General features: G+C 39.3%; 1 protein-coding gene across 1 annotated transcript; it reads right to left on the reverse strand.

Moving 5' to 3' along the window:
* Positions 1 to 20: 20 nt before the first annotated feature.
* Positions 21 to 26,971, reverse strand: LOC117307255. The gene is made up of 17 exons (XM_033791947.1): positions 26,906 to 26,971; positions 25,051 to 25,178; positions 23,670 to 23,840; positions 20,851 to 20,964; positions 19,310 to 19,582; positions 15,761 to 15,866; positions 14,421 to 14,563; positions 13,361 to 13,501; positions 12,139 to 12,323; positions 10,523 to 10,655; positions 9,535 to 9,713; positions 8,707 to 9,020; positions 8,050 to 8,206; positions 6,500 to 7,032; positions 5,426 to 5,605; positions 4,458 to 4,552; positions 21 to 2,335 (listed from the first exon to the last, which is right to left on the reverse strand). Exons 2-17 carry the CDS (start codon positions 25,171 to 25,173, stop codon positions 2,066 to 2,068), a joined length of 3,117 nt encoding a protein of 1,038 aa, XP_033647838.1. The 5' UTR covers positions 25,174 to 25,178; positions 26,906 to 26,971; the 3' UTR covers positions 21 to 2,065.
* Between the last annotated feature and the right edge of the window lie 804 nt (positions 26,972 to 27,775).

The following is a 27,775-nucleotide window of genomic DNA, read 5'->3' on the forward strand; positions in this document are numbered from 1 at the left end:
TTCTATCAATAGCTCTCCAGTGCACTTTACCATGTTTTAATGCCAACATTAACAATTAATTTGAGTAATTACCAACAGTGTCCAGTGCCTTAAAGATTATTCTTAAAAACATATACCACATGTACCAGTGATTTCCACCATACTGGGACCTACAATTACTTGCCTATGCTATAGCTGCTGACTTTCACTCACGTCATGTTGTTTAGTTGTATCAACATCATTGATCAAAGATGCCCACTTTGCAATGAAAATTAATGCTGGTCTTATCTCTACGTCCCAGTAACAGCGTAAAAAACACTGGTTCAGGAGTCCCTATAGGATTATCTTTACGTACATGTACATGTATAACAAACTTGAAGGCTTGCCTCAGAAAACAAATCAATTGTACATGGGCAGAACTAAAAAAGTAAAAAAAAAAAAAAATCTAAATACCAATTTGGTAAGAATACGTTTCCATTTACCTGGCTTCTTTCTCTCCTCTCAAAGAATATAATTCATGAGACCAATTTAATATTACTGTTGTCAGGCATGCAACTGTAACTTCACCAAAAAGGAGGAAATTACAAAATGTCAATGATTTTGTTCAGTATTTTTTCAATTTTGAATGGTGAAACTGAGATTTAAAAAAGAGGGAATCAGCTGATCCAAGGAAAAGTTGCATGCCTGTGTTGTTTGTTTTTGTTTTTACCTGCGCCCAAATTTCATAAAGCAGCTTAAGCACAAGTAGATAACACAAAACAAGTTATGCTCACCAGGGTAAGATTACCAACTAAACTATCATTTCACATGTACAATTTGTGACTGGTAATCTGCTCAGTTATGCTTTAGCACGCAGTTCTTAAGCATTTTTTTCTGCTAAAGCACCTCTATGAAATTGGGCCAAGACAATCATACACAAAATTATAAAGAAACAAGTACACGAAGATGAATAAAGGAGAAAGTCAAACGAAAGTCATGTACTGTAACAATAATAAACATATTAAGTAGGCCCTATACATTGTAACTGCCTAAAGGGAGGGTACACGTTTGGTGATTTTCAAAGACCAGTCTTCTCACTTGGTGTATCCCATCATAAGCATAAAATAACAAGCCTGTAAAAATTTGAGCTCAATTGGTCATCAGAGTTGCGAGAAACTGTTTTGTGCTTTCAGTGTGATCTCTCTTTCATACCAATGCTTACCACATATCACTGGATATGGAAAAGGCATACAAACCCTCACCCATTGCTTCCTGTAAGCAAATAACTTACCAAACAAAGCTCCCTAATGGAAAGCAAATTTGTGTGCTTACTACAACAGAAAATTTTGCTTACGTGTAAGCTACATATTTCACAGGTTATAGCGAGAAAATTAGGCAGCCAGCTTGTGTATTCACCATTGATTTGTACTGTTACTTTAGTCATTTTCATACAGTTAGCACCAAAAGGTTAGCATGCCTTTTGTGTGCTTATGGTTAGCAGTGCTATAAAATGGAAATTTGCACAGTAACACAAAATCGGCCGCTAAGCAGCTCTATGAAAGTGCCCCCAGATACCGCCAAAATTTGAGAACGTCACAGATCCATTGCTTAACCAGGGGTGTGTTTTGTGGGTTGAAACCACTAGTCGTTTTGGTTGCCTTGGGCTTTGTTTTTTTCACTGGCCAATGACAAAAACAGTTTCTGAATCCGGTCGCAAAAATGCAACCCAGTGTCTACAGGCATGCAAATGTAACTTCAGAAAAAAGGTAGTTACAAAATGTATACATTTTGGAATAGCATTTTTCTATTTTGAATGGTAAAACTGAGACTGAGGAAGGAAGAAAAACAAAAAAAATAAAAAATCAGCTGATCCCAGGAACAGTTGCATGCCTGTGTCTTAAAACGAAGAATTGGCATCTACGTCTACATCGACGGCTACGGCTGTTGCTAATAAGGGTCTTTCTAAGGTTGCCCTATACCTTAACGCATGATGACGTGGAAATCTAGCCAGTGTAGCTGTTGTGTAGACTTTCTGAACAATCTCCAGGATTTACGAAAGAGGCTCAGAGAACTTTCCCTCCTCAGCAATAAAAAAAAAACCCAAATCTTACTCTACATCAAGAGCCAAAGAAGTGTCAAACATCTTATATTTGATGACCTCTTCGTTACCCATGTGGACTGGGTAAGCAAAAATGCAGCACTCAAGCCATGGATGGGTCATATGGTCACCTATAGCTGTGGTTGTATCCTCATCTGGGCTGTCAAAGCCCTGACCGATTGGGAACGGGCAGAGTTTGGCCATGACTTTCTCCAGCATGAACTTGGTATCTGGGGAGGTGTAGAGATTGTCGACTGGTATCCCTTGGAAGAAGGTTTCCTGCGTGCACAGATGATATTTATTATGGTTAACGAATTGATAGCAAGACAAGAGTTTATTTAACTGGACAAATAATAGACCGATCCATTAGGCTCTGCCCATGACGCACGTGTGACCAAGAACTCGTGAGCCTCTCCAATGCCTTTCTGCATAACTCTCCCGTGTGCTCCCAGCATATGCGCAAGCATGTCGAACCTTATTTGTCGGACCTTTGTTGCGTTGTGATTGGTCAATACGCAAGGGGGCGGAGCTTAATGGATTGGTTCATTCTGTTGATGGTATAACAGGGGCTGGTACATTTTTTTTGTACTGGGAATTTAAAGTTAATTCCTGAATTTCCATGATACAAGTTCAAACAGCATTGAATCTGAGCCATGAGACTTAGGGCCTTGTCACAGAATGCAACCAACTGCAGTGCATGCAACAGGACCACTTTGGTAGCACATGAGTTGATATTCAAACAATGTCTTATAATCAACAAGAAAAATACCTGAACTTTGATATGAGAATGGATTTTCTTCTTGGCGACTGCCTGGAACTGCTTGCCTGTAAATTGCTTCGTGTGACATGAATGGCCCTTACAAACAAGTTTTCCTTTGTGGAATGTACAGACCAATTTGTTGTTGAGGACCAATGGCGTCCTGTTTCAAGTTAACTCTAAAAGGGTATTAAGCACAACTTGTCGGAACTTGTCTGACTGGGGGTTTCTGATAATGGAACAAAAATAGGAATTCAAATGCAAAAACCCTGTAAAGTAACTATGTAACCTTGCTGTCTGAACAGCAAGGAAAGGTCAAAGTGGGGTACACCAATTTTAATATAAGTTGTAAAAAAAGTTCCACTTTCTTTTATCATTTTCATTAGGAATGTAAATGAAAATGAGTGCATCACAAAAACTGTACTTTGACCTTGGCGCCCCTCTTTAAAGCCATTATACACTTTCGGTACAGAAAAAAGAAAAAAAAAATTCACAGATTTACAAATAATTTACAGGGTTTGCAGAAGGTAATGGTGAAAGATTTCTCTTGAAATATTATTCCATGAAATGCTTTACTCTTTGAGAAAACATTGAAACAATATAAATTCTCGATAGCGAGAATTACGGATTTATTTTTAGCACATGTCATGACACGGCGAAATGTGGGGAAACAAGGGGGGGTTTTCCCGTTATTTTTTCCCGACTCCGATGACCGATTGAGCCTAAATTTTTCCAGGTTTGTTATTTTATATATAAGTTGTGATACACGAAGTGTGGGACTTGGACAATACGGTTTACCGAAAGTGTATAATGGCTTTAAAGGATTTGGGTACTTTTTCAAAATGTCCATAGATTTACATTAAACTTAGAGGGTTTGAAGATAATGATAGTGGAAAGCTTCCCTTCAAATATTACTTACTGAGGTGCTGTAGTTTTTGGGAAATGAGTAAAACAATGAAATTAAAATACGTCTGTAAATGATTAAATTAATTACAGCTCATGAGACAAATATTATTTTCATGACCTTGTTTTACTCATTTCCCCAAAACTGCAGCACCTCAGCACGTAATATTTTCAGGGAAGCTTTCTACTATCATTATCTTCAAATTGTGTAAGTTTAGTGTAAATCTGTGGACATTGTGTTTTTTGTCCTACAAAGTTACATAGACCCTTCAAAGGGTTTGAATACTTTTTGTAGCACAAAACACAATGTCCACAGATTGGCATTAAACTTACACGGTTAGAGATGATGGTAGAAAGCTTCCCTTAAAACATTACATGTGAGATGTTGTAGTTTTTGAGAAATAAGTAAAACCATGTCCTGATAATAAAATAATTTTTGTCTCACCACCGAGGCAACAATTATCTTTTTGACTTTTGTTACTCATTTCTCAAAAACTACAGCACCTCAGCAAGTAATATTTTAAGGGATGATTTCAACTATCATCACCTTCAAACTGTATAAGTTAAATGTAATTCTGTGGAGATTGTGTTTGGTAACCTACAAAATATACCCACACCCTTTAATAGGGATAAACAGCATCAAAGTTTTAACCCAATTCCCCCCCCCCCCAAATGGACGGAGTGCGTTGGAAAAGGGCAAAAATAACCAGTAAGGGAGGTGACCTATCTCTAATAACCTACCCCATGCTCGCCATCCACGATGACATCAATTGAAGCTGTGCCGTCATCTAGTATTAGCTTCATGCAGTACCTATACTCAAGCAATGTAGCATCATCTGAAAACACACAAACCAACAGACAATCCTTTCATTTCAATTTCTCTTCAAACACTCCAAAGAGGTACCAGTTGATTTACTGGACTGTGGCCAAACAACCTAACCCCCAAGCCCAAGTTCACACAAAGACTAATGCAAGCACACTTGAAGTGTGACTCTCTACATGTAATGTCAATTTGACCATAAAATAATTTTGGGTCGAAATTTTTCATATCATTTTTCCTCTCTGCACTGTGCTACCCAGCTGTGTGACCGTGCCCAGAAAGCTGGTTAGACAGAGTTTGGGCTAGAGTTTAGTCAAACTATAACCGACGATAGTTCTAGTGCGAACTGGGCCAAAGAGTTTTGAACGGTTCCATGATTGTGTACCAACCACTGCAGAGAGCTTAGGGTGAATGCCTAATTTGTACATCTTTTTTTGATAATGGTAGAGACCAATTCAGTTTTGGTAATTAACCGTGGGTTCTGCTCTGCTCAAAATGCCTACAAAATTCCAATAAGTTTAGATAATAAGCAGGGAGTTCTGCGCTTACGTCAATCGTATTTCACGGGTTAGCGGGAAATTGTTGCTTTATGCGCGTTGCAGACTCCACGATACGAGGCATTTTTCGCTAACACAGCTAGGGCAGAAATTCGGAGCTTGACCTGCAAGAGGAGAATGGTGATCCTAAGCACAGACTTTGGCAGTAAGCATGCAGAGCCATGAAATTAGACCCAGGTGTGTTCCTCAGCTCATCTGGAAAGGAATTCCATTCCAGAGACTTGTTGTTCCTGAGCAGCTCTATATGACCTCAGGGTTCAGCCAACGTCAGTGTTTATACACACTACACTAGACAGTTTGACGAGTTATGATCAAGAAAATCAAACTCCTACCTGGAATGGCTGCCTGTGGGTTTTCGTCATTAATGGGAAAACACTTGGGGCAGGCGTAGTGCACTTTGTCCCCTAGCTCTGGATCACTCCCTTCCCTGTCAATGCCGGTCGGCTGGTAGGGATGACTGAACAAAGTCATTCCTCGACGGTTCAGCAGCAACGCTTCTGTCAGCGTCAATCCTGTCAAGAAATGAAAATTTGAAGTAAGTGGCTAGATGTCGGGTGGGAAAATAAGCAAAAGATAAAAAATAATACTAATAATACCCAGTTGTTTTTAACACATGTAAACTAGACCTCCTGCCCAAAGTGAATCACAGTCCCGCACAATGTGCGTCTACCACTCCCCGCCATTTCGAGAGTCAATTCCTTTGAGTACATTTTGACTCTCAAAATGGCAGACAAGATCACCGCATCTAAGTGCGCTGCCATTGTGGGGGAGTGCAATGACACTTTACATACTCAAATGGGGTCCCCAAAGTGCAACGTTTTTTTCTCCCCATGGACATGTAATTATACTGCTTGGAATCTCCCGAGTCCAAAGCCTGAGCTTTACTCAATGTTCTCCCCATGTACAAGCTATTCGGCCGATACGCCAATCTGCTGCCAATTACAAAATAATAATAAAATAAAAATCTTTCATATTAATTTTTTTTTTTGGGGGGGGGGGGGGAGGGGGGCCTCAGACAAAATTCACGAACTAATAAAGAAACATTTTAGAATGCCCCCAATAGCACAGTAGGGCTTAAAGACACTGGACACTATTGGTAATTGTCAAAGACAAGACCAGTCTTCTCACTTGGTGTATCTCAACATATGCATAAAATAACAAACCTGTGAACATTTGAGCTCCATCAACCGCTCCCCATTACTTGTTACCAAGTAAGGTTTTATGCTAATAATTATTTTGAGTAATTACCAATAGTGTCCACTGCCTTTAAAAAAAGAAAAAAAAAAAGATAATAATATTCTGAGGACCTCATTTCAATTCAGCTTGCTCAGGCTTTGAAAGATTTGATTCAAGAATGTCCCCCAGTTTTTAAAAAAGAAATCCTGACGAGAACCCTGAAAACTTACGACCAACTTCCACTCGGATCTTCTTCCTGCTCTTGCCTCCGTCTACCTCTTCGTCCTCGCTACTGCTGGGTATCTTTACTGTTATAGTCACCCCACGAGAAGTCGTCACAGTCATTGTCTTGTCCGATGCTGTTGACTTGGACGTCCCCGGGAGATTCTCTTTTTGGGTGGTACTCTCTGAAGCGAGCCGTTCATCATTCTCTGATGCAGGGCGCTTCTTGGCTCTCAACCGCCTGCCCCTGGGTTTAACCGGTCTGCTTGGCGAGCTGTCTGCAGACGAGGAATCTCCAGTGTCTTCAGACTGCCGACTCCGAGTCACCATGCCGACGCGACTCTCCGCATTTGTGGCTACAGCTCTCCTCTGGGATGCACTTCTGGTTTGGATTCTACGGCTTCTTCCCCTGCTGTCCGTCAATCCATCACTTTCCTGTAAACCGGTTCTCTGATTGCGCTCCTCCTTCTTAGAATTGCTCTTTTCTGAAGGACATTCGGACTGTGTTGGTCTTGGCTTTATGTTTGATGGCACCTTGCATCTGTTGTTGAAGGATACAAACAATACAGGAGTATTCTTTTAAGTAAGATTTCAAACTTTGCTTTATTGGAAGTATTATTAGGTTAGGTTTGCTGTAACACCACTTGAAAATATCTTTCAAGTAATTATGGTTGTTAAAAGAACCGCCATTTGACAACTCTAGGGGATATTTCTTTGTGAATTGTTGAAACAACTTGTTTTCACCCCCTTGCATATGACGCAACAAGCCCAAAACAATCGCTTCACTGAGGTCAACGAAGAGCTGTCATTGGTTGAGAGTAGTACAAAGTGCGTACCGGTACATGCGTCAGATTTATATTTAGTCATGTCAAGACCACACCAGCTCTTTTCAGAGCCAACACTCCCTAAAATGATTGTATACATACATGTAGTTGTACCTGCAAGGTTTACTATTTAGTATTCATAATGGCTTCACATTCACATTGTTTGATATCAAAGATGATGGCCAACACAAACGATCTATTAATCTTTGTCTTGTTTGTAAGATGAATCAATAAATGAATGCCCATTGTATTGTATGACATAACAAAAAGAAGAGAACAATAAAGATTGGTTCATGAAATCCATAATGAATGCACTAATGACCTCATGGTCATGCGGCCGATTCCACGAAACGCTAGAATTAGCCCTATCTTGGGTAAGCCTGCGTATCCCATCCTACGAAAAAGTGATTCAGTGTTCACCTTACAAGTAGAAAATGGAGTCGACAAGCCCAGAATTCCATCAGCAAAGCAGGCCTGTGAATAGACCCTTAAAAAAAGAGCTGAAACACTACATGATGTAAGAACGATCGAGTGAGTGCACATCACACATTTATGCTGGTCGAATTGCGGCACCCTATTATTCCAGTAACTAGGCTTATCTCACATTATTGTAGTTGTACATTTTGTTGCCAAGCTTGAAGAAAAAAAATTTGACCTGACCAATAAGAGGAGATTTCACAGGCCTGGCAGATCCATGAAATTAGGCCCAAGTTGAATGAATGCGGACCACTCACCTGAATTTACAGACGGAGCAGTGCAGGTGGACAAAGTCATTGGCGTCATTGGGGAGATAGTCGGCTACTTTGGCTCGGATGCGGAATTTGTTTGGCGATTTGGACTGGATGACATCTTGAAGGCGAGTGATCTTTTGGTGGAAGGTGTAGTTAACCACTGGCAGATGGGAGAGAGAGAGAGAGAGACGAAAGAAAACATTGCTTTAAAGAAGGCAACGGACACTATTGGTAATTACTCAAAATATTTGTTAGCATAAAAACTACCTCTGAAGTAACGTAGTTTTTGAGAAAGAAGTAAAACTTATATATTTGGTTGGCGGTAACACCATGTGCGCATCTACTTGCCAGGTAGAGTTTGTTCTTAGAGAACTGTCTTGCTTTATTCTACTACCACGGAGTAGATGTTCGGGGGTTGGGGAGACTTCTCAGTTCTAAAAAGATAGTCCTGCTAAAACTTAAGAGCTGCTTCAGTACAAAAAAGTAGCTAAGCACAACTAAATTATGCTTAGCAGATCCAGCCAACCTGGCACATCATACATACACATACAATTTGTGACTGGTATCCTGCTCATTTCTGCTTAGCAGAAAATACTGTGAAACACTGTGAATATGCATTTCAAGTAGCTCCATTGAATTTGACCCTAATGATATATTTACCCGATGCTGATCGTTGCATGCAAACGCTTGGACTGTCGGTTCTCGCTTGCATTCCTGGAGATTCTACTGGTCTGGTACCTGATGTCGATGGATTAGCTGTAGCTGCACTTGCCATCTGGGCTTGAGCGTCCATGGGTCTGGTACCTGTAGTCAACTGACTAGTGGTAGCTGTACTTGCAATCTGTGCCGTAGAGTCCTTCGGTCTAGTACCTGAAGTTGACTGATTATTTGCTGCTGCACTTGCTGCTGCACTTGCAGCCTGTAAGGCTGCAGCTCTTCTCTGTCCAAAGTCTTTGGCGATCTGGTCCATGCGGCTGAGAATGAAAAATAAATTTGAAAAAGGGTACCAAATTGACTTTTGGGGCCACTCAGAATAACCAATATAAAATTAAAAAGGGTCTATCATTGTAGATTCAAAGGATTCAAACTCTGGTGTTTCTGTACAACAGAGTGTTTGTTTGAGTCCCAGTCGTGAAACCTGTGTCCTTAAGCAAGACTCTTAACCAATGCTTTGTCCTTCGAATAGTATGTAAAGCCGTTGGTCCCGTGTGTTGTGTAAGGCACGTAAAAGAACCCAGTGCACTTATTGGAAAAGAGAAGGGGTTCGCCCCGATGATCCTGGTTTGATTGGCTGCATGTTACGCCACAGCACCTTGTAAACCATTACTGGTGCTTTAAAGGAATATGTCTCATACTTTATAAAATGTAGCTCAAAATACCTTGCAGGAAAAACACTGGGCGCTTTGATGCACACTTTTTAAGGGGTGTGATAATATAAAGCGCTGTACAAGAACCGAGTATTATTATTATTCTTATTAATAGTCTTACCTGATCATCTCCTTGACCTGTTTCTCCTTATCTGGTCTCAGGAGGAGAACACCACGCCCGTATGACGTCCCCTTGTGAAGGACCAGCTCTAGAATACTCTTTTCTTCCTGTTCATGTTGCTGTCCTGGGTCTCTCCAGTTGGTTGCATGAAGGTTGCACAGCTTAATGTACTGCCCTGGCTGTGAGAGAGGAGAGAGTTACTAGTTTCAGAGATTAAAAATGGCAATAGAAATAAAACTCCATGAGCGCTGAGCTCAACTGCCCCGTTTGTCGTCTGTTGATGCGGCTTATCGCACCACGTGACACCACGTGACGCTTGTATGGCAAAGTTAATCATAACCTGTAAGGTTATAGACCGTTTCAACGTCTTTTCATTGGTCAATGTGCATGACATCTACTGTATGGCAAACAAAAATGGCATACGCTCATCGATAAAAGTGGTCTCAAAATGAAATCTAGAATATTCTTTTCATCCTGTTCATGTTGTTGTGCCTTTATCTTGTAAATACATAGTTTAATGATTTAAAAGTTTTTGTGATGTATTTTGTAAGTTTCAGTATCTTTTTTATAATGAATCCAACCGTATGTGGTTGCAAATAAAATGAACCTTACCTTACCTTAAATTGCAATGTCGCACTCAGCGTTCTCAGAAATCTATTTCTATGTTGATGGCCCAACTTTACAGCTCTGCTATTACCACTACATTAACACATTGACTCCTAATGTTGCTATACACTATTATATGGACCCAATTTCATAAAGCTACTAAAGCAAAGGAGCTAAGCACAGCTATATTATGCTTACCAGATTAAGGTTACCAGCCAAAGAACAATGTCACATGTACAATTTGTGACTGGTATCCTGCTTATTTCTTCTACCCAGGAGATCCATTAATGAAATTGGGCACTTTGAAATTGCGCCCTGGTCATCAAATCAATATTTAGTTAATATTTTCTGTAAGCGTTTGGTTTTTAAATGACTGGCGTACCTTCAGCAACTTTCCAGCCTCCATATGGTTGTCATACAGAGACACGTCCACGCTCAGCCCTTCTGCCCTATCAGCAAGAGTCGGTCTATTCATGACATTGGTTGCCTTGCTGATGTCCATGACGCGTGTAGGGCTGAAAGTGAAATAAAAACCAAAAACAATTAAAGACACTGGACACTATTAGTAATTGTCAAAGACCAGTCTTCTCCCTAGGAGTATCTCAACAAATGCATAAAAAACAAAACTGTGAGAATTTGAGCTTGATTGGTCGTCAGTGTTGCGAGATAACTATGAGAGAAAAAACACCCTTGTCACGCGAAGTTGTGTGCTTTCAGATGCTTGATTTCGAGTACTCAAATTTCTAAATCTGAGGTCCCGAAATCAAATTTTTGGAAAATTACTTCTTTATTGAAAACTACGTCACTTCAGAGGGAGCCGTTTCTCACAATGTTTTATACTATCAACCTCTCCCCATTACTTGTTACCAAGTGAGGATTTATGCTAATACTTATTTCAAGTAATTACCAATAGTGTCCACTGCCTTTAATACCGTTCGTTTAGCTTCCCTGGGTCGACTCCGGTCTGCCCCCGGTGCGTTCGAATAGCTATGACATCATTCCAGGGGCTCACCTGGGTCAGCCCCCAGTGCCCTGCTTGTGGAGTTGGTCACTTGGGGCTGGCCCAAGGTGCATGACGTCAATACCAGAGCGGTGAGTGATCGTTCTTTTAGCTCTTGTCAGGGGCTCACCTGAGTGAGCACCCCTGGGTAGACCCAGGGAAGCTAATCGAACGCACCCAATATTTGGGACTAGGGGTCTGGGTTCGAATCCTGTTTCAGTATTTTGTACAAGCATGAAATCTACCACGTTAGCAATGCGAACGCAAGAACTAACTAACATCTTTGGCCGCAGCATTCACACAACGGACGCCAACACTCAGAAATCATACTCTAAATCAATTCTCAGAATCAACTGTTTCCAGGTGAAAAATTACCCTAAACCATATTTTTTTTTAAAGGAATCCTTTCCCGAAATAGTGTATACTATAAACAGCTGCAGTGCTCCTTACTAAAATAAGATTTTAATTTCACAGTACGGACCAATCTATGATCCTATGGTCTATGGTCCCAGCGCATTTTCTACCTTCCGCCCTTATTAGCTAAAAAGCAGCACCGGTTTTTTTTTTCAGAACTGGGAGGTTTCCTAAAGAACAAAAGCAAGACAGTTCTCTAAAGAACAAAACTCTACCTGGCAAGTAGATATACACATGGTGTTACCGCAAACAACATATGTATTAACATCTTCAAGAAAAAACTGGCAAAAAAGTAATTGGATAACTGGCATAGTTCGAAATGGGATATGATAACGTACACCCCCCCCCCCCCTCACAAACAAATTCAAACAAATAAAAATTAAAATTTTCGAGCAAACCTAGCTTACATGTATCTGCCAAAACATAGGATTCGACCTACCAATAGCTACCAATGCCTGTGATATTTTTTCACAGGACTCGGGAACGTATTGAGTATACAGTGCTAACACACATCGGTGTATGACGCAAACCAAAATTGATATTCTTTATCCCCGATGTAAATTTAACATCTCTTACAAACCTACCATTTTATTTTGGTGGAGTCCCACACCTTGACAACGACACACGACTCAGCAGGAAGTATAGCCACCGAGATCACCTGGCAGGCCAGATCAAAATACTGACCGGAGTAGCATCTCTCCAGGGTGCAGTAAGGAATATCCAGGGTTAGCTGGGTACAACGAGTTGTCCACTGCCTCAGCTCCTTCACCTAGGGGGTGGGGGTCAAAAAATGATGGAGGTTAGCGAACAACATGAGTAATAACAATATACAGTGCTTAAAGATGCTATGTCAGATTTTTGGCCCCAAACATTAAAAAATAGATTTTTTTGAGTGGATGGTATTTCAAAGAGTATCACCCGCTCTAACGAAAAAAAAGTTAAACTTTTACTTTTAATGGTCAGGAACCATGACAAAATTTAAAACGTTTCTTTTAAAACACATAAGAATTGGTCACGTGATATATTGTCGGGATCCCGACAAAAACTAATTTTGAGCACTTTATTTCACTGCTACTAATATTTGGCGGACTTTTTCGAGCAATGGCTCAAATGAAAGCTTGTAACTTTCTTGACCCCTATCAAAATACCTATTAAATTTTAAATCAAAATTTTGGGGTCAAATCGGCACAAAATCTGACATAGCATCTTTAAAGGGATTTAAATCAGCGAATAGCTTGGTAGGATTTGAACCCACTACCTTGTGATTGCAAGCCAAGCAGTCTGCAAAAGGTGACACAGTATCTTTCTGCATGGGCTACACTGTTGCTTTTGCAAAACGTCACGACTTTATGCCAGTCTTGGTATATCGGGCCTCAAAAATAAAAGAAATAAACCAACAAAAAAACACATGGCGCCCATGGCAATAGACCCTTCCCATGAAATATGTAAATTGCACATAGCGCGTGCGCACTAACGGTTTTGGTTGGCAAAATGAGGGAACATCGCGCTGTTTTGTACACGGCTAATTGAGCGTGACGCAGACGCGATTGCGCGTCTGCTTAGTGCACAACTCTATGGCGTTTGCCAACCAACAGGGTCTGTACGCATGCGTGAATGTGATTAGCATATTTCATGGGAAGGGTCCATTGCTGTAGTGCCCTCTGCAAACTTCCGATACAAATTTACATTTCCTTACAGAAGTGCCCTTTACCAGACGAAAAATGCTGTGCCCCTTTCAAGAACAAACTTCATGGTCTGGTATATACATTTGTTTTGCAGAAACAAGCGCCTTGGCACCATACCTACCCTGTCTTTATCTTCACTCGTCAGGGTGAAGTTTGACGTGGATGCTCGAGGCTCATCAGAGTCATTGAGACCCCCTCCGAAGACAAGACACTGGAAGCCGTCGCCTCGCTGCCCCTGCATGTTGCCGTTGAACTCTGTAACCTGTAACGGTAAAAGGAGTAGGGTGTTAGATCAACTGATGTCTATGTTAACACAAACACAAAAGTCAACAGATTTGAACTAAACTCACAGGATTAAAAGATAATGATGATAGAAAAATTCCCTAAAAGTATTACTTGCTGAGGTGTTGCAGTTTTTGAGCTAAATGAGTAAAACAATTTCACAAAAAATAATTTGTGTCTCAGTGAGACAAACATTATTTTAGCATGGACAATTGATTTACACTTCTGTTTCTAAAAAAAATTGACGACTGACATAGCTGAAACTTCTAGAGGTAAATCACGATATAAACATTATTCCTAACATACATCTTCAATCACAGTAACTAGACAGGGTAGTTATGAGCAATTTTGAAACATGTGCTGGATAAAAACTGAACTCTCCTTCCATAACCACGTTACTTAAAAAAAAAAAGAAGGTTCTCAAAATGTTTTTTACTATTGAAAGTTGCTGTACTTCTACTAACCTGGTTTTAGCATCGATTAATTTAAGGAGTGGTTACCTTACATATACTTTCCCTTTTTCACTTAAAAGGCAGTGGACACTATTGGTAATTACTCAAAATCATTATCAGCATAAAACCTCTGTTGCTAACGAGTAATGGGGAGAGGTTGATAGTATAAAACATTGTGAGAAACGGCTCCCTCTGAAGTGACGTAGTTTTCGAGACCTCAAGTTTTGAAATTGAGGTCTCAAAATCAAGCATCTGAAAGCACACAACTTCGTGTGACAAGGGTGTTTTTTTCTTTCATAGTTATCTCACAACTTTGACGACCGATTGAGCTCAAATTTTCACAGGTTTGTTATTTTATATAGATGTTGAGATAAACCAAGTGAGAAGACTGGTCTTTGACAATTACCAATAGTGTCCAGTGTCTTTAAACTAAGTTTTTACACTTACTCTAAGGCGATGAAAGCGCACTATGTCCCCAATTGAATGGATTTGAGGTAGTGCTTCCAGCTCGTCACGAAACAGCTGGCACCGGAACCCACGTTGGTCATTGACAAGACTGGGGTCAATCAAGGTCACCATCATACAATAGTCTAATGACAGGTTAAAGAGAAAGTTAACTACAGTTTTCAATTGATGTATGAAGCTTTGCATGGTGTAAATTATAAGAATAAACTATAAAGCATTCAAGCCAAAATATAGATCCCTCAAGCACTACTTAAAGGGACACGTTGCCTTGGAATGGTCGAGTTGGTCCAGGAAAAGCATTTGAAACTGATTATGAAATCAATATGGTTAAAAAGATGTTTTCAAAGTATAATATAATAATCACAAAAAGCTGCCTCGAAATTGTGTAGTTTTCCTTTTACTTTGTGAACTAACACCGTCGGCCATTTTATGGAGTAAAAATCTTGACTCCATGAAATGGCATCGTAGATACTGATTTATTTTAAACCATTTTACGCTTAAAATTTGCATTTAGTAATAAATAATTCAAGTAAAAGAAATACCTCTCCGTGCGGCTTTTTCAGCCGAGAGTAAAAATCGGCTTATCTATTATAATAACCCTTGATGTCAGTGGTGATTTTCTCCTAATTGTATTTGAACAAAGTTCTCCAGCTTTGGCAAACTGAGGGCACTATTTTCCACATCCATGAGCCGCCAATGACATCCCAATTCTTTTGTCGCGCGGGTTTGTTTGACCTCACGTTTTTCAGAATTTTGGCTTGGAGTGTTTCGGGAAAAAACATTTTTACCACGTTTTAACGTGAGGTAGGAGACTCTTTATATGGTTTTTCTGTTTCCCGTGGACTGCATCTATTACAAAAATGTAACAACTACATGAATATATTTCTGAGCATTCTGTAGTCGCTGTTTAAGTGGATCATTATATTCTGCTTGTAAAACATCTTTCTAACCATATGCATTTTATAACAAACGGTATCGAACGCTTTTCATAGACCCAACTCAACCGATCCAAGACAATGTGTCCCTTTAAAAAGCATCGCAACTGACATTCCAGCTTTCTCCTCAAGGCGAGCAGAGTATACTTTTTGAAACATTGAGACCAAACCGGGTCTTCAACACTCCATACATGGTTGTGTGCGCAAGGTTAGGTTATGTACTGGCCGGGATGTATCCGTAAGTTTACACTGATGTTTTGGCCATGAAGTATAAAAACAGCTAGGCCAATGCCTCTTTAACCTCCCTGTAATGCCAGGCCTGCTATGCTACATGTTTAAAGTGGCCGGTCCATCGTTAATATCTTAACAATGGTGTGGTGTTCTTACCAGGCCCTCTCGTCTTATAGGGTGGCTTGAAAAATTTGACGACCCCAAAGATGTTCACCTTAGAGGTAACCCTCAGGTCCTTGAGAAGGGTGTAGGCGTAGTTAGCCTGAAACAGATCAAGGGATTCAACAGGATTGTTAATAACAGATCAAAGGATTCAACAGGATTGTTAATAACAGATCAAGGGATTCAACAGGATTGTTAATAACAGATCAAAGGATTCAACAGGATTGTTAATAACAGATCAAGGGATTCAACAGGATTGTTAATAACAGATCAAAGGATTCAATAGGATTGTTAATAACAGATCAAGGGATTCAACAGGATTGTTAATAACAGATCAAGGGATTCAACAGGATTGTTAATAACAGATCAAGGGATTCAACAGGATTGTTAATAACAGATCAAGGGATTCAACAGGATTGTTAATAACAGATCAAAGGATTCAATGGGATTGTTAATAACAGATCAAGGGATTCAACAGGATTGTTAATAACAGATCAAGGGATTCAACAGGATTGTTAATAACAGATCAAGGGATTCAACAGGATTGTTAATAACAGATCAAGGGATTCAACAGGATTGTTAATAACAGATCAAGGGATTCAACAGGATTGTTAATAACAGATCAAGGGATTCAACAGGATTGTTAATAACAGATCAAGGGATTCAACAGGATTGTTAATAACAGATCAAGGGATTCAACAGGATTGTTAATAACAGATCAAGGGATTCAACAGGATTGTTAATAACAGATCAAGGGATTCAACAGGATTGTTAATAACAGATCAAGGGATTCAACAGGATTGTTAATAACAGATCAAGGGATTCAACAGGATTGTTAATAACAGATCAAGGGATTCAACAGGATTGTTAATAACAGATCAAGGGATTCAACAGGATTGTTAATAACAGATCAAGGGATTCAACAGGATTGTTAATAACAGATCAAGGGATTCAACAGGATTGTTAATAACAGATCAAGGGATTCAACAGGATTGTTAATAACAGATCAAGGGATTCAACAGGATTGTTAATAACAGATCAAGGGATTCAACAGGATTGTTAATAACAGATCAAGGGATTCAACAGGATTGTTAATAACAGATCAAGGGATTCAACAGGATTGTTAATAACAGATCAAGGGATTCAACAGGATTGTTAATAACAGATCAAGGGATTCAACAGGATTGTTAATAACAGATCAAGGGATTCAACAGGATTGTTAATAACAGATCAAGGGATTCAACAGGATTGTTAATAACAGATCAAGGGATTCAACAGGATTGTTAATAACAGATCAAGGGATTCAACAGGATTGTTAATAACAGATCAAGGGATTCAACAGGATTGTTAATAACAGATCAAGGGATTCAACAGGATTGTTAATAACAGATCAAGGGATTCAACAGGATTGTTAATAACAGATCAAGGGATTCAATAGGATTGTTAATAACAGATCAAGGGATTCAACAGGATTGTTAACAACCGATCTGTTTTAAAGACAGTAGACACTATTGGTAATTGTCAAAGACCAGTTTTCTCACTTGGTGTACCTCAACATATGCATAAAATAACAAACCTGTGAAAATTTGAGCTCAATTGGTCAACGAAATTGCGAGATATGAATGAAATAAAAACAGCCTTGTCACACGAAGTTGTGTGCTTTCAGATGCTTGATTTCGAGACCTCAAATTCTAAATCTGAGGTCTCGAAATCAAATTCGTGGAAAATTCCTTCTTCTCGAAAACTAAGTCACTTCAGAGGGAGCCGTTTCTCGCAATGTTTTTTATTCAATCAACCTCTCCCCATTACTCGTTACCAATTGAGGTTTTATGCTGATAATTATTTTGAGTAATTACCAATAGTGTCCACTGCCTTTAATATCAGAAATCCTTTTTATGGGAGCAAAGGTTCTCTAATCTAAGGTTAAAAATTGGTTATCTCTCGTTTCATTTCCTTTCATTTCATTTGCCAGCAAACATGAAAAAACACATACATGTATTAAAAAATTGCTTATATCCAAGATTATACAAAAAAAAAGCAATGCAATGGTTATCAAAAGAGAACAAAAAAAATATATGTAAAAACACTAGCAAATTACTGAGAAACCTGGCCTGGCCGCGGGCAGATGTAAGGATTGTGTAGGAAACACCTCCAGTGGGGGTGGAACACAAAACACTACAGACAAAACAAAATACAAGAACCCTGGCAGGGAAAGCCAATAGCGACAAAAAGTCACTTTCAAAGTGGCTGACCTTTTGGTTCGAGACAATAACGAGAATTAAGAAGACAAAACACACCCTCCACAGGAGAAATACGCATTACCCGCCAGCCAAGCCAGGCAACTCAGAAATAAAAGACAAGCAAGAATAAAACAATAATACATTTAAAAAAAATTTAATCATTGGATTATTCCGGTGTTTGTGATCAGCAGAGTGTGGGTTGGAGTCCCGGTCATGACACTTGTGTTGTGTCCTTAACCCTTTAGCACGAATGCAATATTAAACATATGTGGACCATGTGCTGTTTTTAGACTGTTGTCATCTTGAGATCACGCTCTATCTACAGTTGTTTGCTGTGTTTTAATTGCATGTTTATAACTCAAGGTACACCATGTCAAACTGCGCGTGCAAGCGGTATGCGTGGTAATACGCAGGGCGCCTCCAGTATGCGGGCTAAAGGGTTAAGCACAACACTTAAAGTCACCTGGAAATAGAATTGTTTTTCTTTCAAACATAAGAGTATATGCTTACGAACAATAAAACAATTCTTTTAGTAATTGTTTGTCACGATGTTTAAAAAAATATATAAAGTTGTTCGGGGGGCTGACTCCGCCTACCCCTTTTGTGACGTCAATCGAGGCAGACTTTGCCTGCAATGCGTATAGTAAACACACGTGCAAAGTACATGTACGTCCAAGTCATGAGTTGGTACATTTCAAAAAGTGTTTTTCTGCATTCAGCAGCAATACACCTGGTCGGCATTGCCGGGAAAAAAAAAAAAACTCACGACTTGGTCCGTACGTGTACTTTGCAATTGTGTTTACTCTACGCATTACAGGCAAAGTGTGCCTCGATTGACGTCACGAACAGCGCCCTCTCGGGTCGGGGTCTACTCTTAAATTTGTAAATAACATAAGAACTGTTTTTTTAAAACCTTAGTTAACTGTTTATTCACATTCCACTCATCAAAACACATATATTAGTGGCAAAAGCTTTATTTTGAAAAAATACCACTTCCAAGTGACTTTAACCATTACTGCTGCGCCCTTTGGATGGAGCGTACAACAACAATAGTTGATACTACCTGCTTGGTGAACCAGTTGTTTCAGACTATTCAGGACTACATACTTTACTTACAAAACACAATCAGACATCAGTGACACAATCCTTCATTCCTTTCTTTATGAACTTAACTATATTGTGCCTGTGGCAAACATTGTCGCAATGCATCTTGGGAATTAATAATTAGTCGCGACTAGTGTCAAAACATGACTATTTGAGGCACGACTAGTCACGCTACTTTTGATGAAAACAAAAAAAATACCTTTGAAGGCGAGTGTTTTGGCACTGTCCATGCGTCCATAGCACGCCCTGCCGTTATCACATTACTCTGCTCTACATTTCTGCCTGTGATAGCCGAAATACTGACATTGGGTGGAGCAGAGGTCGTTGACGGAGCGGCTCTTGAAGAGGACACCTCTTCTTCGCTTGTTGTTGCTTCTGGAAACAATCTGGCACGAGCGCCTTGCGTATTTCGCCTCCTTGGATTATTACAGACTTGTGGTTCGGCCGGTTTCTGTTTCTTGGCTGGTATAACCTGTAGAAACATACAAACAGTTTACCGTTAGTTTGCATCAGACGTACTTTGAATCTACTAAACCTACTTTCACTGTTCACCTATTTTTAGTTTTGTTTTACAGACTCGTTTGAGTTCGGTTATTGTTCAGTAACGCTCAAGGTGATTTAAGTATTTTCCTGCAAGGTATTGTGGAGCTACATCTTTGAAGTATAAGACCAATTCCTTTACTTACACAGCATCTTGTAGTTGTTTGTAAGGTGCTGTGGTGAAATATGCAGCCAAGTGCACTGGACTCTTTTACGTGCATTACACAACACAAGAGACCTAAGGCGTCATTTCTCATCCAAAGGATGAAGAAATAATGGTTTAGAAGTGTCTTCAAAGTGTGTTCATTGTATAGTTGGCTGCAAATTGCGCCACAGCACCTTGTAAACCATTAAGCCCGGTTCATACTTCGTGGGAATGCAAATGCGAAGCGAGTTTGACATGAATTTGACGTCACAACCATCCTTTTGCAGCAATATTCGCAAGTGAGTTGAGCAAAGTTGAACTGGTGCGAATAATTCGTTGCGAATTTGTGACGTCAACATTCGTATCGCATTCGCATTCGCAGGAAGTATGAACCAGGCTTTACACGGTGCTATAAGTAAAATTGTTTAGGTCTCATAATTCAAACGTAGTCCCAAATACCTTGCAGGAAAATACTGAATGTTGAAGCGTCATGAGCACTATAGAAGAAGCCACTATATAAGAAGCCACAATATAAGAAGCCACTATATAAGAAGCAACTGTATTATAAGAAGCCACTGTATAAGAAGCCACTATATAAGAAGCCACTATATAAGAAGCCACTATATAAGAAGCCACTGTATAAGAAGCAACTATATTATAAGAAGCCACTATAAAAGAAGCCACTATATAAGAAGCCACTAAATAAGAAGCCACTGTATAAGAAGCCACTATATAAGAAGCAACTGTATTATAAGAAGCCACTATATAAGAAGCCACTATATAAGAAGCCACTATATAAGAAGCCACTGTATAAGAAGCCACTGTATAAGGAGCCACTATAAAAGAAGCTACTGTATAAAAAGCCACTATATAAGAGAACCACTACATAAGAAGCAACTATATTATAAGAAGCCACTATAAAAGAAGCCACTATATAAGAAGCCACTAAATAAGAAGCCACTGTATAAGAAGCCACTATATAAGAGAGCCACTATATAAGAAGCAACTATATTATAAAAAGCCACTATTTATTACAGTGATGGTCTGTCACTCACCCATACTGATGGTTTACTCTTGACAATGTCAACGTCGATAATGCACGGATGAATCCCATCTCTCCTAAAGTGGGATGATTTACTTATTATTGCCTGGGATATTACGACAGTATCCTGTGAAAAGATAAAAGAAAAGCACAACACATTTAAAGGCACTGGACACTTTTGGTATTTGCTCAAAATAATTGTTAGCATAAAAACTTACTTGGTGACAAGCAATGGAGAGCTGTTGATAAATAGTATAAAACATTGTGAGAAACGAATCCCTCTGAAGTAATGTAGTTTTGGAGAAAGAAGTAATTTTCCACTAAATCATTTGAATTTGATTTTGAGACCTCGGAATTAGATTTTGAGGCCCTGAAATCAAGCATCTGAAAGCACACAACTTTGTGTGACAATGGTGTTTTTTCTTCCACTGTTATCTCGCAACTTCGACGACCAATTGAGTTCAAATTTTCACAGGGTTTGTTATTTTGCGCTTGTTGAGATACACTAAGTGAGAAGAATGGTCTTTGACAATTACCCAAAGTGTCCAGTGCCTTTAAAGGTACGGTCATAGATCAGTTAAAGGCACTTGTTTGGTAATTACTCAAAGTATCTGGATCTGGATAACACTGTACAATCGCCTGAAGAGGCTATCACATACAGGAGCTTGGCTGAATAGCACTTTTAAAAGTTAAATTTAAAAGTGAGCCCCCCTTGATAATTCGGTGGGTTTTAAACGTGATGACTGATTTGGCACTTCTAATATGATCTGGTAGGGCGTTCCTTTCCGGTGTGGCGGTTTCAGTCTTCCGCCGTGTTCAGTCTTCCGCCGTGTTCAGTTTTCCGGGTGACGTAGTCGGACATATCAGCACATTGGGTCGTATGAATAAAAAGTAGTATTTACTGACAAGTACTAGCAAAAAGTAAAAGCATAAACTTCCAAGTAGAAGCATTCAGTAAAAGCATCTTCTGAATTCCGTATGAATAAACCTATTCTTTTACTGCAAAGTATTCACTTAATGCTTTGGAGTAAATACTTCTGATATACCATGGCTGAATGGCTCTTAACAAAAGGTTTCCTTTGTATTACAACTCCCATTCACGTCTACGTACGCGCCCACACACACAGCTAAAGCAGCATTTGATTTAATAGAAACATAGAAATCTTCAAGTCAGCCATGAGGTTTTTTTCTGACAACATTTTGATGAAGACGACTCATCTGGAAACCCAGAATCAAAACGTTTTTGTTAAGGTTTTGAAACTTACAGTGCTATATAGAGAAGATGAGAGCTGGATATGAGCATAGCTATGTAATTTAAACTTAGAAGTTTTAATAGTAACACGAACAAAATTCTATTGAAATGCATTTAACTGTTTAAAAAATTACCTTTTCTGAGCCTTAATGACCGAGGCATTCATTTCTGAGCCGAAAAATTGCTTTATATCTTTAAAAAAGCTTGCTTTACTGATACAAAACGTTTTTTTTACAAACGGTTTTATTTTATCCTCAGCAAAAATATAAACAAACTTGTTTAAAAGCAGTTTGAGTTTGTGTGCATTGTTTCTGTTGTGAAACACTTTGCATGTGTCTATTTAATATTTCAGTGATGGCTTTCATTTGGACTAAAACATTTATCCTGTGAGGAACATTCATAAACACCGTCATTTCTTCAGATAAGCCTTTTACTTCTGTGTCCAAGGTAGCTCTGGAGCTACCTTGAAAAATGACCAGTACTTACTAGCATTTTGTAGTATTTTCTCCTTTTTATTCATGTGAAAGTAAGCAAGTGCTAAAAAGAAAAGAATTTACTTTTCATTAAAAGTAGATACTTTTAGCATTTTAGTAAATACTTTCCAGTAAAAGCTTTTACTTCCTTTTATTCATATGGATGGTAGTAAACACTTGAAATTTTCAAGTAAAAGAAAATACTAGTTTTTATGCATATGACCCATTGTTCGACCGGTTTTAGCTTTCCGGCGTGTTCAGTTTTCCGGGTGACCTGTCAGATACCGCCGCGTGTACCCTGGCGAGTACTGTACATTAGTTCTCTCAGCAGTGACCCCAAATTGTTTATATTACGATTCTTTTCTGTGTAGTCACATAATCTCTTGCCCCATCTTTACATGTATTCATGGGTACAACTTTAGGCAGGTCACACTCTGCTTGCATAAAAAACAACTCATACGATCCACGCGTTTGCCGCTAGTTGTACTCGACTCGTGGACGCCGCCATGACAGCTACCGGAGGGTAACGGATGACTCAATACGGCACTAAAAATGGACTACTTTCGCTTGCTGTGCGCAGGCATCGCATGACGTAATGCTACCCTATTTGGTCATTCGGAAAACTGAACACAGCAGAAAGTTGAAACCGCCACACCGGGATAGTTCTTCGGTATGAGTTGAGCAATTAGCTGGAGCTAGCCTGGTGGCTAGAGGCAGTTTAAATCAAGCAGGTACTGCAACATTTTAACAGATGCTAAAAAAACAAATTATATTCTTTATCCTCGATGCAAAAGTAACATCTAATAAATTGTTGCGGTACCCGTTGCTTACACAGTATGGATCTATCTGCCTATAGCCACGCAGCGCGCTAGCTTGGTGGTCTTGTGGTACACCTGCTCTAGCAATGCAAAGGATGTAGATTCGAATCCCATCAGGGTGATTTGCCAGTGGATTTTTTCTCACAGAACTCTGGAACATACAGAGTATACAGTGCTTAATAGTACAAATCGGTTTTATAGTACAAATCAAACTACAATTCTAAATTGAAAAATTTTCTTGCAATTCTTGGAACTCGACAAAGACTTTCCAACTTCATCCAACACTTACCGTGTCGTTGACCCGAACAAATTCTTCTGCAAAGGCACCGTTTAGGAAGAGACTAATTCTGGCTGGGGGTCCAGAACCCATCCCCACCTCATCCTCCGCTTCCTCAAGAATCAGTTTCATCCTGGTGCATATTTCAGATGAGTACAGGGCAAACTTTTTGTTGATCTTGCACTGAATCGATAAATAATTAGAGATTGTTAACCTTAAAGGCAGTGGACACACTATTGGTACTTACTCATAACAATTATTAGCATAAAACTTCTGTTGGTAACAGGTAATGGGGAGAGGTTGATAGTATAAAACATTGTGAGAAACGGCTCCCTCTGAAGTAACGTAGTTTTCGAGAAAGAAGTAATTTTCCACAAATTTATTACGAGACTTCAGATTTACAATTTGAGGTCTCAAAATTAAGCATCCGAAAGCACACAACTTCGTGTGACAAGGGCGTTTTTCTTTGATTATTATCTCCCAATTTCTAAGACCAATTGAGCTCAAATTTTCACAGGTTTGTTATTTTATGCATGATGAGATACACTACTGGCCTTTGACAACCAATAGTGTCCAGTGTCTTTAAGTCAGTAGCACCTTGTAAACTTTTATAAGGGTCTCAGAATTCATCTCGGTAATAACCAATCTTTCTGAAACTTTGTATAATTACTTAGCGCTTTAAGTACCTTGTTTGGTAGATAAGTGCGCTCTATATATAAGACTTGAATATTATTTATTCAGGCCCTAAAATAACCTTTGGCACCCACAACAGCAATTGCGGCGGTGCCCTGTTTCTTTTGCTCCGGTGCCTTGTGCAAGGTTCTCGATACAAACTTACATTCAAGTGCCTCTTCCCAGAGGAACATTGCTTTGCCCCTTTTAGAGTTAAGTTCAAAGACTCTTATTTGAAGGTACATGTACTTTAACTAAAATCTCCTTTAAGTGAGTGTCCATTATAAATGCCTAGACCCCCCCCACAAAAAAAAGCTGAATTTTGACTGAAAATTATTCCTTTCTAATTCCAAAGCAGACTGATATTACACGTACATCTGTTTCCCAAAACTTGCCTTGCCTTTTTCAGCTGTGCGCCGTGCTCCGGAGTTCCTTGGCAGACCAGTTAAGGGACACAACTAACTTTCATCACTCAAACCCCATCTTAAGACACATATTTTCAATCTTTGGTTTGAGCCAGTGATTTGCTTGGTTGAGTTGCTTAGCGCTTAATATGCGCATGCTTTTTCAACCAATCGAGGGCGTGCATTGTAAATGTTCTGAATCTTGTTTTAGTTCTAGTTATCGAGACCTGTGTGACCAGGCCTTTAACACCCTGTTTTGTCTGTCATTTACAATTATTGTAAGTGAACAATTTGGACACCCTGTTTTTCAGTCTTACCTTGATGTATTTCTGACCAAAAGTAGCGCCAATCTGGATCTCATGTATAAACAGCCTTTCTTTTCCTGAAAGTGACGGCTCATCAGATATATCCGTCAAGACGCCAACGACAGACGAGGCCATCTTTCCTGAACACATACACAAACACAAAACCAATCAAAATGTTAACTCATGTCTAGACTGCTAGACAGGGACTTTGTTCACGAGCTGATTATGTTTGCTGCTCGTATTTTTCAAAACTTTTTAGCTCGGTGATTTTAATTCTATGCATTATATTTATAATATAAAATAGGAATTAGGATTACCAGAAGCATTCATATTATTAAATGTATGTCATTACAATTTTTTACAAGTGTTATTTTTTTTTACAGAGCTCGCGTGATTATACAGTACCAACAGTAAAACAGTCCAACAGTAAGCAATTTAAAACAGTTCTAATTTAACTACAAACAACAAATGACAGAGGTCAGTGCCAGTGGTTGCAAGGGTTTCAATGTCAGGCCCATTCATGTACTCAACTCCAGACATGCCAGCAGAAAGGACCAGTCCAATGTTTTGTTTTCTTCAATTCTCCATTTCAACATTTCAACATCTATCTCTCACAACAGCACAAGAACATCTCATAGTGTGACAGGCCTGATACTTCACGGAGGCAACGAAGGCAATTGCCTCCGTGTCCCCTGGTACGGTCATTGCCTTGGTGCCCTTAAAATGCTCCAGTACAAATTTGCAATTTCATCATAGGGTGCCCTTTACCAAGACGAAAATGCCTTGGTGCCCTTGCCCTTTCAAAAACAAAGCATACAGGCCTGGTGTGAGCACAAGACCAAAGCGGAGATATTCCACCAATCTCTACTACTGTTGCTCAACGCAGATGTCGCTTTGCAGGTCATTGCTTTCGTGCCAAAGACCAGGGCCCAATTTCGTAGAGCTGCTTAACGGTAAGCAAATATTTTTGCTTAAAGCCACTATACACTTTCGGCACAGAAAAAGAAAAAAAAAGTTCACAGATTTACAAATAACTTGTAGGGTTTACAGAAGGTAATGGTGAAAGACTTCTCCTCCAAATATTGTTCCATGAAATGCTTTATTCTTTGAGAAAACATTAAAACAATTATAAATTCTTGTTGCCGAGAATTACGGATTTATTTTAAACACATGTCACAACACGGCTAAATGCATGGAAACAAGGGTGGGTTTTCTCCGTTATTTTCTCCCGACTCCGATGACCGATTGAGCCTAAATTTTTACAGGTTTGTTATGTTATATATAAGTTGTGATACACTAAGTCAAGTGTGGGCCTTTGGACAACACTGTTTACCGAAAGTGTCCAATGGCTTTAACGAAAATATGGCTTTAGCAAAAATAATTGCTTTAAACCATGGGGGAATGTACACCTATTTCACGAGCTTAAGCACATAAACAAACTGCACGCACAAGATTTTAGATCGTTTCCTTAAGCAAAAAAGAAGAAGGAAGGCCCCCTACTCACTCACTCACTGTCTTAATACTCGTTAGTTGTAGACTCTTCTCAATCTTACTGACAAAATAAAATGGCGGCGATATAAATGCAGAGTGGCGATAAAAAAAAAAACATCGCCTTCTCTGACATACATGTACTATTTGTAGAGGTTCAAAGCACCCCTTATTGTTAAAAAATTTGATAGATGATTTGAAAAAAAAATTCAGTTTTTGATTGTGAACAATTTTCGTGTTATCCTACTGAAAACACATGACATGCAATATAAATATGGTAGTCTTTTGTCAGCGACCGTACCCGACCGACCCCTTCATGTAAAGTGTTGTGTTCAAAGAACAAGGAATAACAATAACATACAAATAATAGACTTCTTACCTTACTAATAATATTCTTGAAGTATATTAAGATGTTTCGTTCTTTTGACAAGTTTAAAAAGTGTCATCTGCTGCCGCCAGAAACACAGCAACACTCCAGTAGCAGTAAATAGTCAGTTACCGTGTTCGTGTTTCTGTGTTAAAAATATGGTAGACTGTTGGGTAACGAACTGATGAGCAAGCCTTGTAAAATACGAAAGTTAGAATCCATGCAGTTCAAGGCGGTGACGAGTTTGTCTTGCCCATGGTCTTGCCCATGGTCTTGACCTACTTCTTTGATCTTCTTATGAATAACAAATGGAGGAGTGTGCTCCCACAGCGGTGTGAACTGGGCAGCGATTGGACGAGTTATCGCGCGCTTTTGTCTATGTATAACATTGTATAACAGTTATAACAAAATAGAAAGATAAGAGATTACTTTTTCAGCAGGTGCTCTGGGGGAGTGCTGTGTCGTTTTGGCGCCCTGTCTAGCCACATGTTCTTTTTTCTCTGAATTTACATAGTTTTCGAGAAAGAATAAGTAATTTTCCACGAATTTGATTTTGAGACCTTAGGTTTAGAATTTAAAGGAACACGTTGCCTTCAGATTTCACAAAATTTCACGTTTGAGGGTGTTCCTTATACTTATTAAGAGTTGTTCTTGCAATAAAACACATTTAATGTGTTGTAATTAGTGAATGGTAATTAAAAAAAACAAACACTGACCTCTGACCCCGAAACATGGCCCGCGAAATATAATAATACGTTTTTCAAGCCGTCAAAACGATCGTCCGTTTATGCGCGATGCACAGCAGTTAGGCTGGCGCCGTAGCCAATGGCCTGGTAAACCTACCAGAAGAACACGAGGTAATATACCGTTCTCTACCATACG

Source organism: Asterias rubens, chromosome 2 (assembly GCF_902459465.1).
Source record: "Asterias rubens chromosome 2, eAstRub1.3, whole genome shotgun sequence".
In the NCBI taxonomy this organism is placed as follows: domain Eukaryota; kingdom Metazoa; phylum Echinodermata; class Asteroidea; order Forcipulatida; family Asteriidae; genus Asterias; species Asterias rubens.

What these genes read in the sequence shown, in the direction of transcription:
- LOC117307255 (XM_033791947.1), bottom strand. Translation starts at nt 25,173, where the DNA reads ATGGCCTCGTCTGTCGTTGGCGTCTTGACGGATATATCTGATGAGCCG. An exon ending in TTGTTCGGGTCAACGACACG is followed by an intron (nt 20,965 to 23,669) that starts GTAAGTGTTGGA and finishes ATCTTTTCACAG; the next exon opens with GATACTGTCGTAATATCCCA. An exon ending in TCGTGGATGGCGAGCATGGG is followed by an intron (nt 2,336 to 4,457) that starts GTAGGTTATTAG and finishes CTGTGCACGCAG; the next exon opens with GAAACCTTCTTCCAAGGGAT.